This window comes from Sapajus apella, unplaced genomic scaffold (genome assembly GCF_009761245.1).
Source record: "Sapajus apella isolate SASKATOON/1434 unplaced genomic scaffold, GSC_monkey_1.0 scaffold59, whole genome shotgun sequence".
In the NCBI taxonomy this organism is placed as follows: domain Eukaryota; kingdom Metazoa; phylum Chordata; class Mammalia; order Primates; family Cebidae; genus Sapajus; species Sapajus apella.
In genome coordinates this window covers 2,424,244-2,437,480 of record NW_022436999.1, presented here as the reverse complement: position 1 = coordinate 2,437,480, position 13,237 = coordinate 2,424,244, and the positions used below count along the sequence as shown (strand labels likewise).

General features: G+C 44.4%; 1 protein-coding gene across 1 annotated transcript in view; it reads right to left on the bottom strand.

Annotated features, from left to right (window-relative positions):
* MAP3K9 (mitogen-activated protein kinase kinase kinase 9) overlaps window positions 1–13,237 on the bottom strand; it is an 86,150-nt gene that overhangs the window by 10,546 nt on the left and 62,367 nt on the right. The window contains 5 exon segments of the mRNA XM_032245737.1: window positions 1,413–1,525; window positions 5,299–5,452; window positions 6,650–6,755; window positions 6,757–6,917; window positions 8,885–9,125. Of these exon segments, the coding sequence (XP_032101628.1) occupies window positions 1,413–1,525; window positions 5,299–5,452; window positions 6,650–6,755; window positions 6,757–6,917; window positions 8,885–9,125 (775 nt within the window).

Genomic DNA, 13,237 nt, shown 5'->3' with positions numbered 1-13,237 from the left:
AGCAGGACATGGAAGTGAACACTGAATCAAGAGGGCTTTATCCATCCCCCAGCATAGGGAAACCACTCTCCATTCCAGAGCCCATTTCCTTATGAGCAGAAAAGAAGATCCGTTAATTGGCTGCTTCTTTCATAAGGGACCTGTGATGGTCACTTGGGTATCCACTTGACTGGACTGAGGGATGCCTACATGGCTGGTAAAGTACTGCTGCTGGGTGTGTCTGTGAGGCTGTTTCCAGGGGAGACTGAGAAGTGAGTCAGGGGGTAGGGAGAGGAAGACCCACCTTCAATGTCGGTGGGCACCACCCAAGTGGCTGCCAGCAAGGTGAGAACAAAGCAGGCGGAAAAAGGGGGATGCTGAGCTTGCTTAGCTTCTTCTCTCTCTTTCTACCTTCTGGAGAGGGGCACTTTTTCTCCTCCTGCCCTTGGACATAGAGTCCAGGTTCTTCAGCCTCTGGACTCTCAGACTTGTACCAGAGGTCTTTCAAGGGCTCTCAGGCCTCAGACTGGGGGGGTTTCCCTGCTGGTTTCCCTGGTGTTAAGGCTTTTGAACTGGGACTGAGCCACTCTACTGCCTTCCCTGGGAGCCGCACTACAGGCTTTTCCCATTCTCCAGCTTGCCGATGGCCTATCATGGGACTTGGCCTTTTTAACTGTGTGAGCCAATTCTCCCTAATAAAGTTCCTTTTGGTTCCTATTGGGTCTCTCCCTCTGGAGAACCCTAATACCGGGCCCTTAACACAAAGTGCAGTATGAGCTTCTAGAACACTGAACATTCTAGAACAGAAACATTCCCAAAGTTTTCGTACCTTAAAATTAAAAGGGCCTCTGGATTTCTAGAACAATGGCCTAGCAAGTTGTCTTAGGACCAGCCTCCTGAAAGGATTAGAATCCCTAGTGCAGGACAACCAACCTACTCTATTGAGTGATGTATTATGACCTTGGAAATCTACAGAGACAGCACTGTCTGAGAAACAGCGTGGAGAAGCACCTCCCCATTGAGTCATCACAGGGCAACAGGGGAAGAGCTTCCTGGGAGGAAGGCTGCAGTGTCCTTACTGCCATCCCCCACTTTGTGGACTTGCCACACTGGGGAACTAAACCCAGATACGGTAAATGGCTGACATAAGGCCTCACCCTTCTTCATTGCTCTAAGAAGATTACCACTGGTCCCTTGGGATAGAACTCCAAGGGCAGACTCCATGACAGCAGGAGGAGGAAATGATAATTTGGGAAGACTCAATGAAATGGGAGAAGAGCAAACTAAGAAGAGATAGGGTGGGGGGCAGAGGTTGAGTAGAAGGGGAGACAGCCTCCATGAAGCAGTGCTAGGGGTCCTTAAGTGGTCCTAGAAGCTTGGGCAAGAACACCCTGAGGGAGCAGGAAGAGAGCCAAGACAAGAGCCATGCTTACCCATCTCCATAAGGCTGGTGAACCCTGGCAGGGCCGGGCTACTCCTCGGGCCCTTCACCAGGTTGGGGGCACTGGATGACCACTGCTTATATCCATCTACCAGGGACTTGAGGCTGAATCAGAGGACAAGAGGAAACTGTTAGAACTGGTTACCTTCCTTGCTCAACCCTCAGCTCCATGGGTCTATGGAGACATTGCTCCCTACCTGCTTCATTCTACCAAAGAGCTTTGGAGTACATACAGGCAATGACTCTTACCAAGCCCACCTGCTTCACAAACAGAAATGTACATGCTCCAGGGAAGAAAGGGCAATGACATGACCCACCCCCCTCACATGCTGCTATGGAACTATAGAAAGAACTAGTGGGCAGGCTGGCAAACAGAAAGAACAAGGATGGTCCTCCTGGCAGGGGTCTTGCCTCAGCGCATCTAAAGGGAGAGGCACTCAAAGCAGACACTGAACACAACACATTGTGGCATTACAGTTACTGTGATGCAAAGACCTGCGAAGCCAGGCAAGCGCCGGGCAGCCAAGCTAGCAGAGGTGGACCAGGCTACTCCACACACAGCGTTTCTCAGGCTCTCCTTCCAGGCTTTATGGCATGCTTAGCGAACTTTCAAAGCCATCCCCTTTTCAAAATGAAAAATCAACCAACAAAGCCACGCCAACCCAGTGCACTGTGGGACAGACCTATGTGGGTAGTGCACAGTGCTGAAGCAGAGCCCTCGGTTTGTCTGGGGATGGAGAGACAGAGGACAGGAGCTCGCTTTCAAATCCCTGTAATCAGCTCATAGGGAAAGCCGGTAACTCTCCGAGGATACAGCCTGGGCACCCTGCCAACCCCCTTGTAGGAGGCAGGAACCAGAGGCCTAGAAGCACTGGTCTTTTCCCTAGAGAACAGTAAAAGGGAGGACTGAGGAATCTATGGGCTATGGTTGCCCTGGAAATATCGGGATTACGACCAGAGCGGCTTTCTTTTTTTAAGGCTAGAAAGAATCATTCAACTAAAGCTCACTTCCCCCAAAGTCCCAGCCATCTTGAGAGAGACAGAAGGACCAACGTTTTCCCTGACCTCGGAATTGTTTCGAGTACTATCAGAAATACCAGCAAATTAAAGTACGTCCCAACCACCACTGGTTTCAACCAAAATATAGAGCAAGAGACAAGCATGCTGCCAAACCCACAGCCTGGGGCTTCCAACTGAGACTCTTGTAACATCACTTCCAGCTCTGGATCCAGGAAAATCCAGACGAGTAAAGTCAAAACCAGTGCTGAAGACCAAAGGATAAATAGCCACATATTGCCTCTCGAAAACCAAGGGTGCCAGGAGTATCCTAATTGGAGTGGTCAGTGGAGTGAAGAATAAGGTAAAATTAGATCAACACAGGAATTTTCCCAAGGTGCACAATGGTACTGCTTACAACAAAAACAAAAACAAAAAAGTCAGTTCAGCCCTGGCAATAATGAGGCTTGATTCTATGGGGAATGCTGTGAGAACAAGGAAATGGAAGGGAGACTGTTACCAGGACAGTTGGTGGAAGGGTGAAGATGAGACTCACCCCAAGTGGAAATGTGGAGATTCTGATGGGGTACTTAAACCATTAGCTTTCTCACGCCTCTGAGGGGATCTTCAATGAATAAAGAGAATCAGTAGCAGGCAATGGAGGGCACATTCAGCTCAGCCTCTCCCACACCACAACACCCAAGGCTGCACTCACACTACATCACCAGCTGCCTTCCCACTGTCCAGCTGCAAAGCCCACACCATGAAGGGATCTTAACAAGATGGTCCTGTTTAAGCCACAACAGGCCCAGGACAAAGATCCCTGGGCAGCTGCAGCATAGTTGCAGGGGGCCTGTGAATCCACAGATATCCAAGCCGTCTATAGACAGGTATGTATGTTTTGGACAAATACGTATTTTTTTTTTAAAAGAATGAGGATGCAAAACTCACTTAACATTACTGAATTCAAAATGGCTTTTGGTCATCACATATTTTCTTTAGTCAAAAGGTACTAAAACTAGAAATATTATCATATAGAAGTTCTCAAAATTTCATTAAAGAGGTCTTCACTCAAGTCTGGGTAGAATATACTTTTATTTCTTCAATGGGAACTGAGAATCATGAAAAAAGTCAGTCATGTATTTTTTAATTCTTTCAAAAGTTTGTGAGGAAGAAAAAAATTCCAAAGTTAACATTTTGCAATGTGAAATAAAGTTTACTACCAAGACAAAAAAAAAAATCTTTAAATGAAGCAGAACCATAGGAATTGTTAAAATCCATAGCCAGCCCTGTGAACTCTATCTGGAATCACATTAATGTCAAGAAATATCAAGAGACTCAGGGTGACTGAGTTTCTCAGACCCAGCTCAACCCCACTCTAGCCTAGGGCTCAAAGGACAAACTAGAGAGCTCTCACTTAAAACTTAGTGGAAGAATCTGCCATCCCCCAAGGATTCCATTGCTGGAGTCTTACACAGCTGAGGTAGTTTGCCCTACATATCTAAACTTTCTGCTCAAAGGTATCTAGTGACTTCCAAAGCCTAGCTTCAGAGAGTCAATCCTTTATGAATAAAAGTGTTATTTTTACCTTCAGCTCAGATCTGACATGGGAAAGTAACAGATTTTGGACATGAAATCTTAGTATTTAAAGGACTACCAAGGCCATTTGCAGGTTCAGGGCACGTGTAAGGCTAATACTCAACCTGAGAAGCTCTTTAGAAAGTCACTAAAAAACGCAGGAGACTACTGGCTATCCTTGCACATATTTAAGAGAAACATCAAGAAATACTGTGCCAGCTTCTAACACCCAGAATGTGAAGTATAAATGGTTCCATCCATTCTTTGGGTATGATGTAAAATTGCATGAGAAGCAGTAAGTGTCATCACAGCTAATATTTACATATGCTCACTATGGGCCAGCTCATCCTCTCTGCACTCACAAAGATGAACTTATTTAATCCTTGCCTCAACTCCATGAGACAGGTAATAATGTTATCCCATTTATAAATTAGAAAACATAAGATCACACAGCTAGATGTGGTGGCGCCAGGGTTTACGCCCAGGCAGTCTGGTGCCAGAGTCAAAGATCTTCACTACTACACTATGAGTGCATATCCTGTGAAGAACTGAGGCTCAAGGGAGAATCTGACCCCTAGGCTTCAAGCCCACAAGTGAGAACATAGGCACATTCAAAGCTCTCAGCCCCCTTGTGCCCTGCCCAGAGGAGGCCGTCATATATGGGAGTGTGGTAATGGGGTAAGGCCAGAAAGAAGTTTTAGCGGCCCTGGAGTTATATACAACTGCACTACCAGGGCTACCTGCCCCTGCTTCAGGAAGAGCCTCTAGGCAAGAGAGTCCTGTAAACTTCTGCTCTTTCTTCTCTTTCTTCTGCATGAATGCTTTAAGAAAGAAGAGCCAAGTGTAAGCAGAACACTCTGGCAAAACTTTTTACATTTGGTTCATGCTTGGGCTACTCGCTACCTTCAGAGGTTGGCAAACTACAGGTGGTGGGTTAAACCTTGCCAGCCACTTGCTTTCCTAAGGTTTTACTGGAACATAGCCATGCTCATTCATTTACATATCGCCCATGTCTACGGTGGCTTCTGTGCTCGAATAGTGGAGCTGAACAGTTGGGATAGGGACATAGGAATCACAAGCCTAAAATAGGTGTTATCTGGTTCTTTATGGAAAAAGTTTTCCATGCCTATCCTAGGAAGTTCTGGGAACAAGGAGGTTGAAAAACTGTTGTAATGATTAAGAAGCTTGTAATTTCTCAGCAAGTGTTCAAACACATGACAGAGAAAAAAAATATTTCACATCATATGTTTAAATGGTGCATCCATCTTCAAGTGAGAAAGAATTTCATGTCATCTGGCACTTACCCTTCATCTCCTGAGGCAAGCTCCTTCTGACCAAGCGTCCCTGGCCCCCACGTCCGCCCCTTCTTCTTTGGAGCCCTCTTCTCCTCCTCCTCCCCTTCCTCCTTTGGGATGACTGAGCTCCTGCCCCAGGTTTTGCTGCTTTCACCTGGTGTCACTGTGAATAACAAGGGTTGGACAGGATCTAGAAAATGGACAGACAGGGCTCCCCCAAACTAGCCTCTACACCACCAGACACACACACACACATTTGGAGCTGCAGGGAAGTCAGACCTTATCAAAAACTCTGTGCCCAAGTGGAACCTTCCAGGAAAGTAATGGAGTTCTCAGCCATCAATCATTTTGCTCTCTCACAGTATTAAAGATGGAAACACTTCTTCAGTTTTCACAAATCCAATGAAAAGCTAGGGCTTAGGCCAGCCAGACACCAGAGTTCCAAACAGATCTGACTTAAGGAACTTGTTTTGTTGGGTGGGATTGGATAGTGAGCAAATAAGGAGGCAGGTGAAGGGGAAAAAAAGACAAGGGGTAAGGAAGGTGTGGAAATGCAGAAATTCTTGGAAAGAAAGGGCAGAGAGGGGAGAAAATGAGGAGTTCAAGGTTATGGCAAAGGAACTCAGGAGTAGGAGAGGGGAAGGAACAGGCCTAGAGTAAGAGAGATAAGAGAGGAGGAATATTTTTCTGACATTAATACCTGGGAGCAAGGGTTGAGACCCAAATGCCCCAGGGACTGTGCTTATATCATCGATGAGCAAAGTGAGATAGTTACCAAAACACAAAGAGTTGAAGGGGCTGAGGCAAAATATGGAGTATATGGAAGCTGCCATAGCCAACTGCAGCCACATGAAAAAAGAAACCCACTGATTTGATTTCATTTTTAAAGGAAAAGTAGAAATCTCAGATTTTTAAATAAAATCTCTCTGACTTTAAATCAGGGAAATGAATTCAGTCACATATAGGTGTGCATTCACACACACATACACTTATATGTATGCGTGAGTATATTTTTTTAAGCAAATACTGCAGCAAAGATAAAACTGGTCCAGATTTGGCCTATTATAAAGTCTTTGGCAAGTTTCCTTAGGGTCTATACTTTGAAAACAAAACCCTTTCTTGGGAAGCATGGACGAAAGAAAAACAATGATGCCCCAAATATGGCGAAGAGTGTGCTGTGTTCTCAGGCCAGGTAGCAACCTGTATCTACATCACAAACCAGTCTCTAAATTGCTTTGTGAACCACTAAAGATCCCATGAGTACCCACAAATCCCTTTGCTGATATGTGACTAAAAGGTAGAGGAGGCACTAGTAAAGTTAATGGAGAGAGACAAGGGGGAGGGCTAAGGGTTTGCGTACATATGTGCATGTATATACACATTGTCGAGGAGAGGTGGCAGAAGTTATGGATGGAGCAAGCCTGGACCAGTCGGTGGCTGGACAGAGCAGGGGACAGGTGCCCCTGGTGTGTTCTGGCCCCAGCTAATTTGGGAAACAGTCTCACACTGGATGGCTCGAAGACGAGGAATGATGGTGGGACTTGCAGGAGGACTGGAGCGGCTGTTGATAAGACTCTTCCTTTTATCCATGGTTGGGGAGGCCTGCACTGTGAACTTGTGCTGGAAATCTGCTTGGGGAAAGACAAACACGTGTATGCATTAAAATTTCCCATAAGCAAATTCATATAAGAAATCTGACATTCCTCAGCATTCTTGAGGGACAGGCCCCAGTTTCCTGAAAAGCTCTTTGTTCACCTGGGAAATGTACTCTTTTAGAATCATCTCTTTTTCCCAAGGGACATGGGGAGAGGAATGTATGAAAAGATGGAAAATTCACTGTGCAAGTGAACTTCATTAGTGAGCTTCAGAAAGCTGTCTATATAATGAATATAGATCGAGCAATTATGTACTAAGAATAGCTTTTTAGCTCATGAGATATGGTTGATTATTCTAGGAAACTTAACTTAAAATGATTGGTTTTACATAGTCTATTATCAGATAGATTTGGTCTCTTTACTCAAGGGCCGAAGCAGGGAGACTGACTCTCCTCACTAAGTGCAGACAGAGCAGCGCATCAACAACTAGCTGTTGTGGGAACCTAGGGCAGTGAGGGAGCTGGAACAAATGGCTCCAATTCTGACACATTCCAAAGGAAGTTACGGTTCAGCATAAAGAATGTAAAACTTACAGCTCTGAATTTCTGAGTTGCAGTCTCCTCTTCTATCGAAGAGGTATATTAAACAGCTGCCTGCTTGCACCTGTATCTCCCCATTAGACTGTGATCTCCCTGCAAGTGGGAACTATAGCTTTTCTATCTGCATCCCAGCATGCAACAATATGCTGGCACATGCTAGATGCTCAAGGGGCACTTAAAGACTCCATGCTGCCCGAAAAGGAAAAAAAAATGTGCAGCAAGGAAACCAGCAAACACAGCTCATGAACATATTCACTCAACTGCACGGAATGAGTTCCTTTATGTGTACTTAAGCCACCATTCTAGTGCTTAACATCATCTGCTCCTGCCCCTATTAGACCATTCTTTCTTTGTTCCTTACACTTCTAATAAGCCTGCTTTCTAGGGCCTTATAGACTTAGAATACAATGAATATTTTTATCCACATCAACACACATTTTAGCATTCAGCTCCCTCCATGGATACATTACACACCACAAAGATTCTAATTCCTAGTTTTATATTTCTTTATATCTTCCCCAAGGCTGTAATATAATAAATGTACCTTTATTCACTTGATGTGTGTGTCTGAAAGGCCACATGTAAATCTTACCATGTAAATTCGTATATACTAAGCCTCTTGGTTTAACCTTATCATGTAAATTCTTATTACATTCAACCTAATCTCAGTTAGAGAACTTACTAAAGAAACCTCGATCAGGCACGGTGGCTCACACTTGTAATCTCGGCACTTTGGAAGGCCAACGTGGGTGGATCACTTGAGGTCAGGAGTTCGAGACCAGTCTGGCCAACATGGTGAAACCCTGTCTCTACTAAAAATACAAAAATCAGCCAGGCATGGTGGCGCACACATGCAATCTCAGCCACTTGGGAACCTGGGGCAGGAGAATCGCTTGAACCCAGGAGGTGGAGGTTGTAGTGAGCCAAGATATTGCCATTGCACTCCAGCCTGGGAAGCAAGAGCAAAACTCCATCTCAAAAAAAAAAAAAAAAAAAAAAAAAAAAAGAAACTTAGAGACAAGTTACTTTGCAGAGCCAACACTTCTTGTGTCTCACACATGCACACCATGGAATGCTCCCCCTCAACTTCATGCTTCCTTCTCCAGGTTTGCCTAAGGTGAGATGTGCCCCTGTGAGCCACCAGGCTTCTAGCAGCCTGGACCTTGCCAGGCTGTTCTCACTTTATATTCTGTGTTCATTCACATGCAACAATTTCCCTGGAGTGGGGTAGATTTACAGCACGCCAGTCTTTCCACTGGACAGAATGGCCCATTTCAAATAGGCTAGATTTTGAGCCCCAAGGTGTCATGTTTCCAAGCTCAGTTGCGGGCTCCCACAAACCCACTGCCACACCAGCTTCTTGCCCTCCTCCAACTTCCCAGCCAGTCCCTGGCCACTGACCGGAAGGAAGGCTGATGCGGTTGCCGTCCTTGAGCTTCAGCCGGCTCTTCCTGAACTTGCCCTTGCGTTTCTTCACCCGGGGCTTCTCCTGGCACAGCTGGTGGATAATGATGTTGAGCTCCCGTTCCAGGATGTCAATCTCCCGCTCGGCCAGCTCCTGCTCCCGACGCCGCAGCAGTTCCTCCTGGTTCTTCTGCTGCAGTGCAGCCCGGGTCAGCTCCTCCTCCCAGGTGCGAAGTTCCTGCAGGATGGGCAGAATCATCAGAGAAAAGACTGGGGTGTTCAGTGCAGAGGGGCGCTGGGTTGAGGCCTGAGAGCTCCCAGAGGGCTCATGGCAACCTGGAGAGCTCTCCTATGATGCTCAGTAGAGAGAGAGAGAGGACTTGATAGCTGGTAAATGTACACCAGATCACCTTGAATGGTGGGGAAAGGAAGGCTCAGAACAGCCATACTGAGTGGACAGCCAGAGAAGCTAAAGCCATAGGCCAGGCCCGAGAGATGGGTGCTGACAGTTTCTAGTTAATCCTTCCTCCTTCATTAAAACTGCCTGTGATTAAATATAGAGAGAGGTTTGAATAGAAAATATAATCATGTATTTATTTACAGACTTGGTTCTATTTTATTTATTTAGAGACAGCACCTCATTCCATCACCCAGGCTGGAATGCAGTGGCGCGATCTCAGCCCACTACAACCTCCACATCCCTGGTTCAAATGATTTTCATGCCTCAGCCACCCAAGTAGCTGGGATTACAGGCGTGTGCCACCAAACCTAGCTAATTTTTTGTATTTTTAGTAGAGGTTAGGTTTTACTAAGTTGACGAGGCTGGTCTCGAACTCCTGGCCACCTGCCTCAAATTTCCGACCTCAGGTGATCCACCTGCCTCAGTCTCCCAAAGTGCTCAGATTACAGGCATGAGCCACCGTGCCCAGCCTAGATTTTTCTATTATATAAAAGATGTTTTTTAAACCAGTGCCGACTTAATCCAGCTTCAAATGTATCTACTATACATAAATCCTCCTCCAGGCAACACCTAACGATCAAATAAAAATGTATTTCCAGGGTGGCTGCTCAAAAGGTATGTGAGACATGTCATCTAAATCTTTACGTTCACTTGGGGAATGAATCCACTGAGGTATGTGGTTTCAACTTGCACTGTATCTTAAAGGGCAATGATGTGCTCTGGAAGAATCATGAAAGCATAGCAAGGGAAAAAGAGAACATTTCCTGAGGTCTTTTTCAGGCACTTGCTCTAGAACCAAATTCGGCTGCTGCTCTGTCACACTCCCCTGAAACAAACCATTAATGAGCACAGGAGATGTCACCCCAGAGCAGGCCGGGCCCTTGCAAAACCTGAAGAACAGTCAGTCACACTGCTAGGAAGAAGAGTTGAAGCCAGAAAGCTAGAGGGTGGAACTGGGACAAAGTCCCATTTGGAATTGCCTCTTGTGACCCAAGAACAGTCCCTTTGTCCTGCTCTGAGAATGGAAGTAGGAGCCACATTAGATGGCAGACCCTCTGCCCTACCTCCCCTTTATCCTTCTGCATGATTTCGTAAGTGAGCCCAGCACTAAATTCCTGGAAAGAAGGGAGAGGGTATAGAACAAGGAAACAGGAAAGAAAACAAAGCATGTCTAGAAAAGTTTTAAATCTAGAATTTAAACTGTTCATACTGGTTACCCTGGACCTACGATTAAAGTAGGGTGCTGGGTAGAACTTGAGAGAGCCATGTCTGAAAAAGCAGGATATTTCTTCAATAAAGGAGTCACAGCAACACTTCTGTAGTTGAAACCTAATTTCTCAATGAAATACTCACTAGAAGTAAGCATTTCTGGATTAAAACAAAATAGTGTAGAAAGGGAACCAAGAGCTAGAAAACAAGCATGTGAACCCATATTGGAGAAGCCGAGCAGCATGTGAACACTGGAAGAGAGGAAAGAGATCAAGAAATGAATACAATATTCTGATGCTATAAACTCCCCATTCAGCTTGTCTTCCATCCCCAGGAGAATGTCAAAATAGCCATGAAAGTGATAGACAGAAAGAAGGCCAGGCATGGTGTCTCATGCCTGAGGTCGGAAGTTTGAGACCATCCTGGCCAACAAGTGAAACCCCATCTCTACTAAAAATACAAAAATTAGCTGGGCATGGTGGCAGGTGCCTGTAAGTCCTACTCTTTGGGATGCTGAGGCAGGAGAATCACTTGAACCCAGGAGACGGAGGTTGCAGTAAGCCAAGATCACGCCACTGCACTCCAGCCTGGGTAACAGAGCAAGACTCTGTCTTAAAAAAAATAAAAAATAAAAAGTGATAGAAAATAAATGAGAAAATAATTAGCACATTGAAAAGTGTCTCGCACGTGGTAGGTGCCCAGTGGCTGAATAACTATCAAGTCAATAAATTAATGTATAGAACTAATAATAGGAGATTGAGTGCAATTTTATGAATGCAATCCTTCTTTATGGGAACGCAGATTTATCGTAAGTTCTGGAGAGTTGAAGCTGAACTTCTGAACTACTTCTTCCTTGATGAAATAAACCTCACACTAATTGTGCGCCCTCCAAATCCTTTGTTTCCCTGTCCCATGACTTTGTTTTCATTACCAAGAGAACAAAAATTCATGGAAGATGTAGAAAAAATATTCCTCTTTGGTTTATTTTGCTGTTATGTGTAAAAGTTTAAAAGTCAAAGCTAATTTCAAGTTTTCCAAGTCATCATCTCCTGCATGCTCTTATCTAAGGGATGTTTAGCTCTAAGCCTCTCTCTTTAATGGAATGCAAATACTAGATGACACCAGTGCATTCTCACAATAATACTCAGAAGTGGTAGGTTGATCCAACCTGAGGAATTAGCTGAATCACAGGGTAAATCAGGATATTTGTGGAGTATATGCCTATGACACCATTCACCTGGAAGACACTCAAACATGGTGTGTCTTCTACTTGGGCAACACCTATTTGAGTTGCACAGTTTGCAAATCACATATTCCACATACAGAATGAGTTAAGAAAAATCTCTCCAGAGAGAAAGCTCATTATACATCTTACTCTCACTTACCAAACAACAAGCCTTCTAATAGAGAGACATCCTAGCATGGTGGCTAAGAGCAAGGACTCTGGAACAAAGTGCCTGTTCAGGTCCCAGCTTCACCATCATTACAGTGTGGCCTTGGGCAAGTTAATATGGACATCACATGTAATATGGAGTTAATAGCACTGACATCATTGAAACAGACAACTATTATCTTATTAAATAAGATAATTCATATAAATTATAAGGAAGCATGGCGCACAGCACATGCTGTACAAATGTTAGCTTTTATAAGAATGAATTTGACTCCTGGTGACTACTTACTGACAAAATCCAACCTTCATTTTTCTTACTGGCTGTTACCCTTATAATTTCATCAATTAAAAGAAAGATAATCAAGAGTCAGTGACTCAGCAGTCAAAACAAAACAAAACAAAACAAAACAAAAAATGGCCAGCAACTCCGGGGATTCTTCTAGCTGGAATAGTATTTAGTGAGAGGAACAGTCTTCGGTAATCATTCTGCTCAACAGTCAGTGCAGGTCCACCCACCAGGGTCCCTAAAGAGTCATTTTAAGTTCGCTCCATTCTTCTAGAGAATGCTTTTTGACCTGGCAAACAGTAATGTGTTCAGAATTGCCATATTCCATAAAAAGAGTTATTATCTTCAAATCAGCTCCAGAAATTATGTGCAAGTCATTTGTATAAGGGAACAAAAATGATATTTGATATGGTTTGGCTGTATCCTCACCTAAATCTCATCTTGAATTGTAGTTTCCATAATTTCCACGTGTCCTGGGAGGGACCAGGTAGAGATAATTGAATCACGGGGGTAGTTTCCCCCATCCTGTTCTTGTGATAGTGAATTCGTTCTCACAAGATATGATGGTTTTATAAGGGGCTTCTCCCTTCACTGGGCACTTATTTTTTCTTCTTCCTGCCATCATGTGAAGAAGGGCCTGTTTGCTACCATGACTGTAAGTTGCTGAGGCCTCTCCAGCCCTGTGGAACTGTGAGTCAATTAAACCGCCTTCCTTTATAAATTAACCAGTCTTGGGTATGTCTTTATTAGCAGCGTGAGAATGGACTGATAAAATATTACAAAGAATATAGGTTTTTGGAATCAGAAGACCCACATTCAAGATTCTGCTTTTCCACTTACTAACTCTGTTACTTCAGTTAAGTTGCCAATCCTCAGCTCTGAGATGGAAACAATAATAACACCTGTCCTACACACTGATGGCAGGAGCCACAGGACTTCTGGATAAAACCAATAAAAAAGGTTTCATCAAACTTTTCTTTTTTTTTTTTTTTTTTTTTTTTA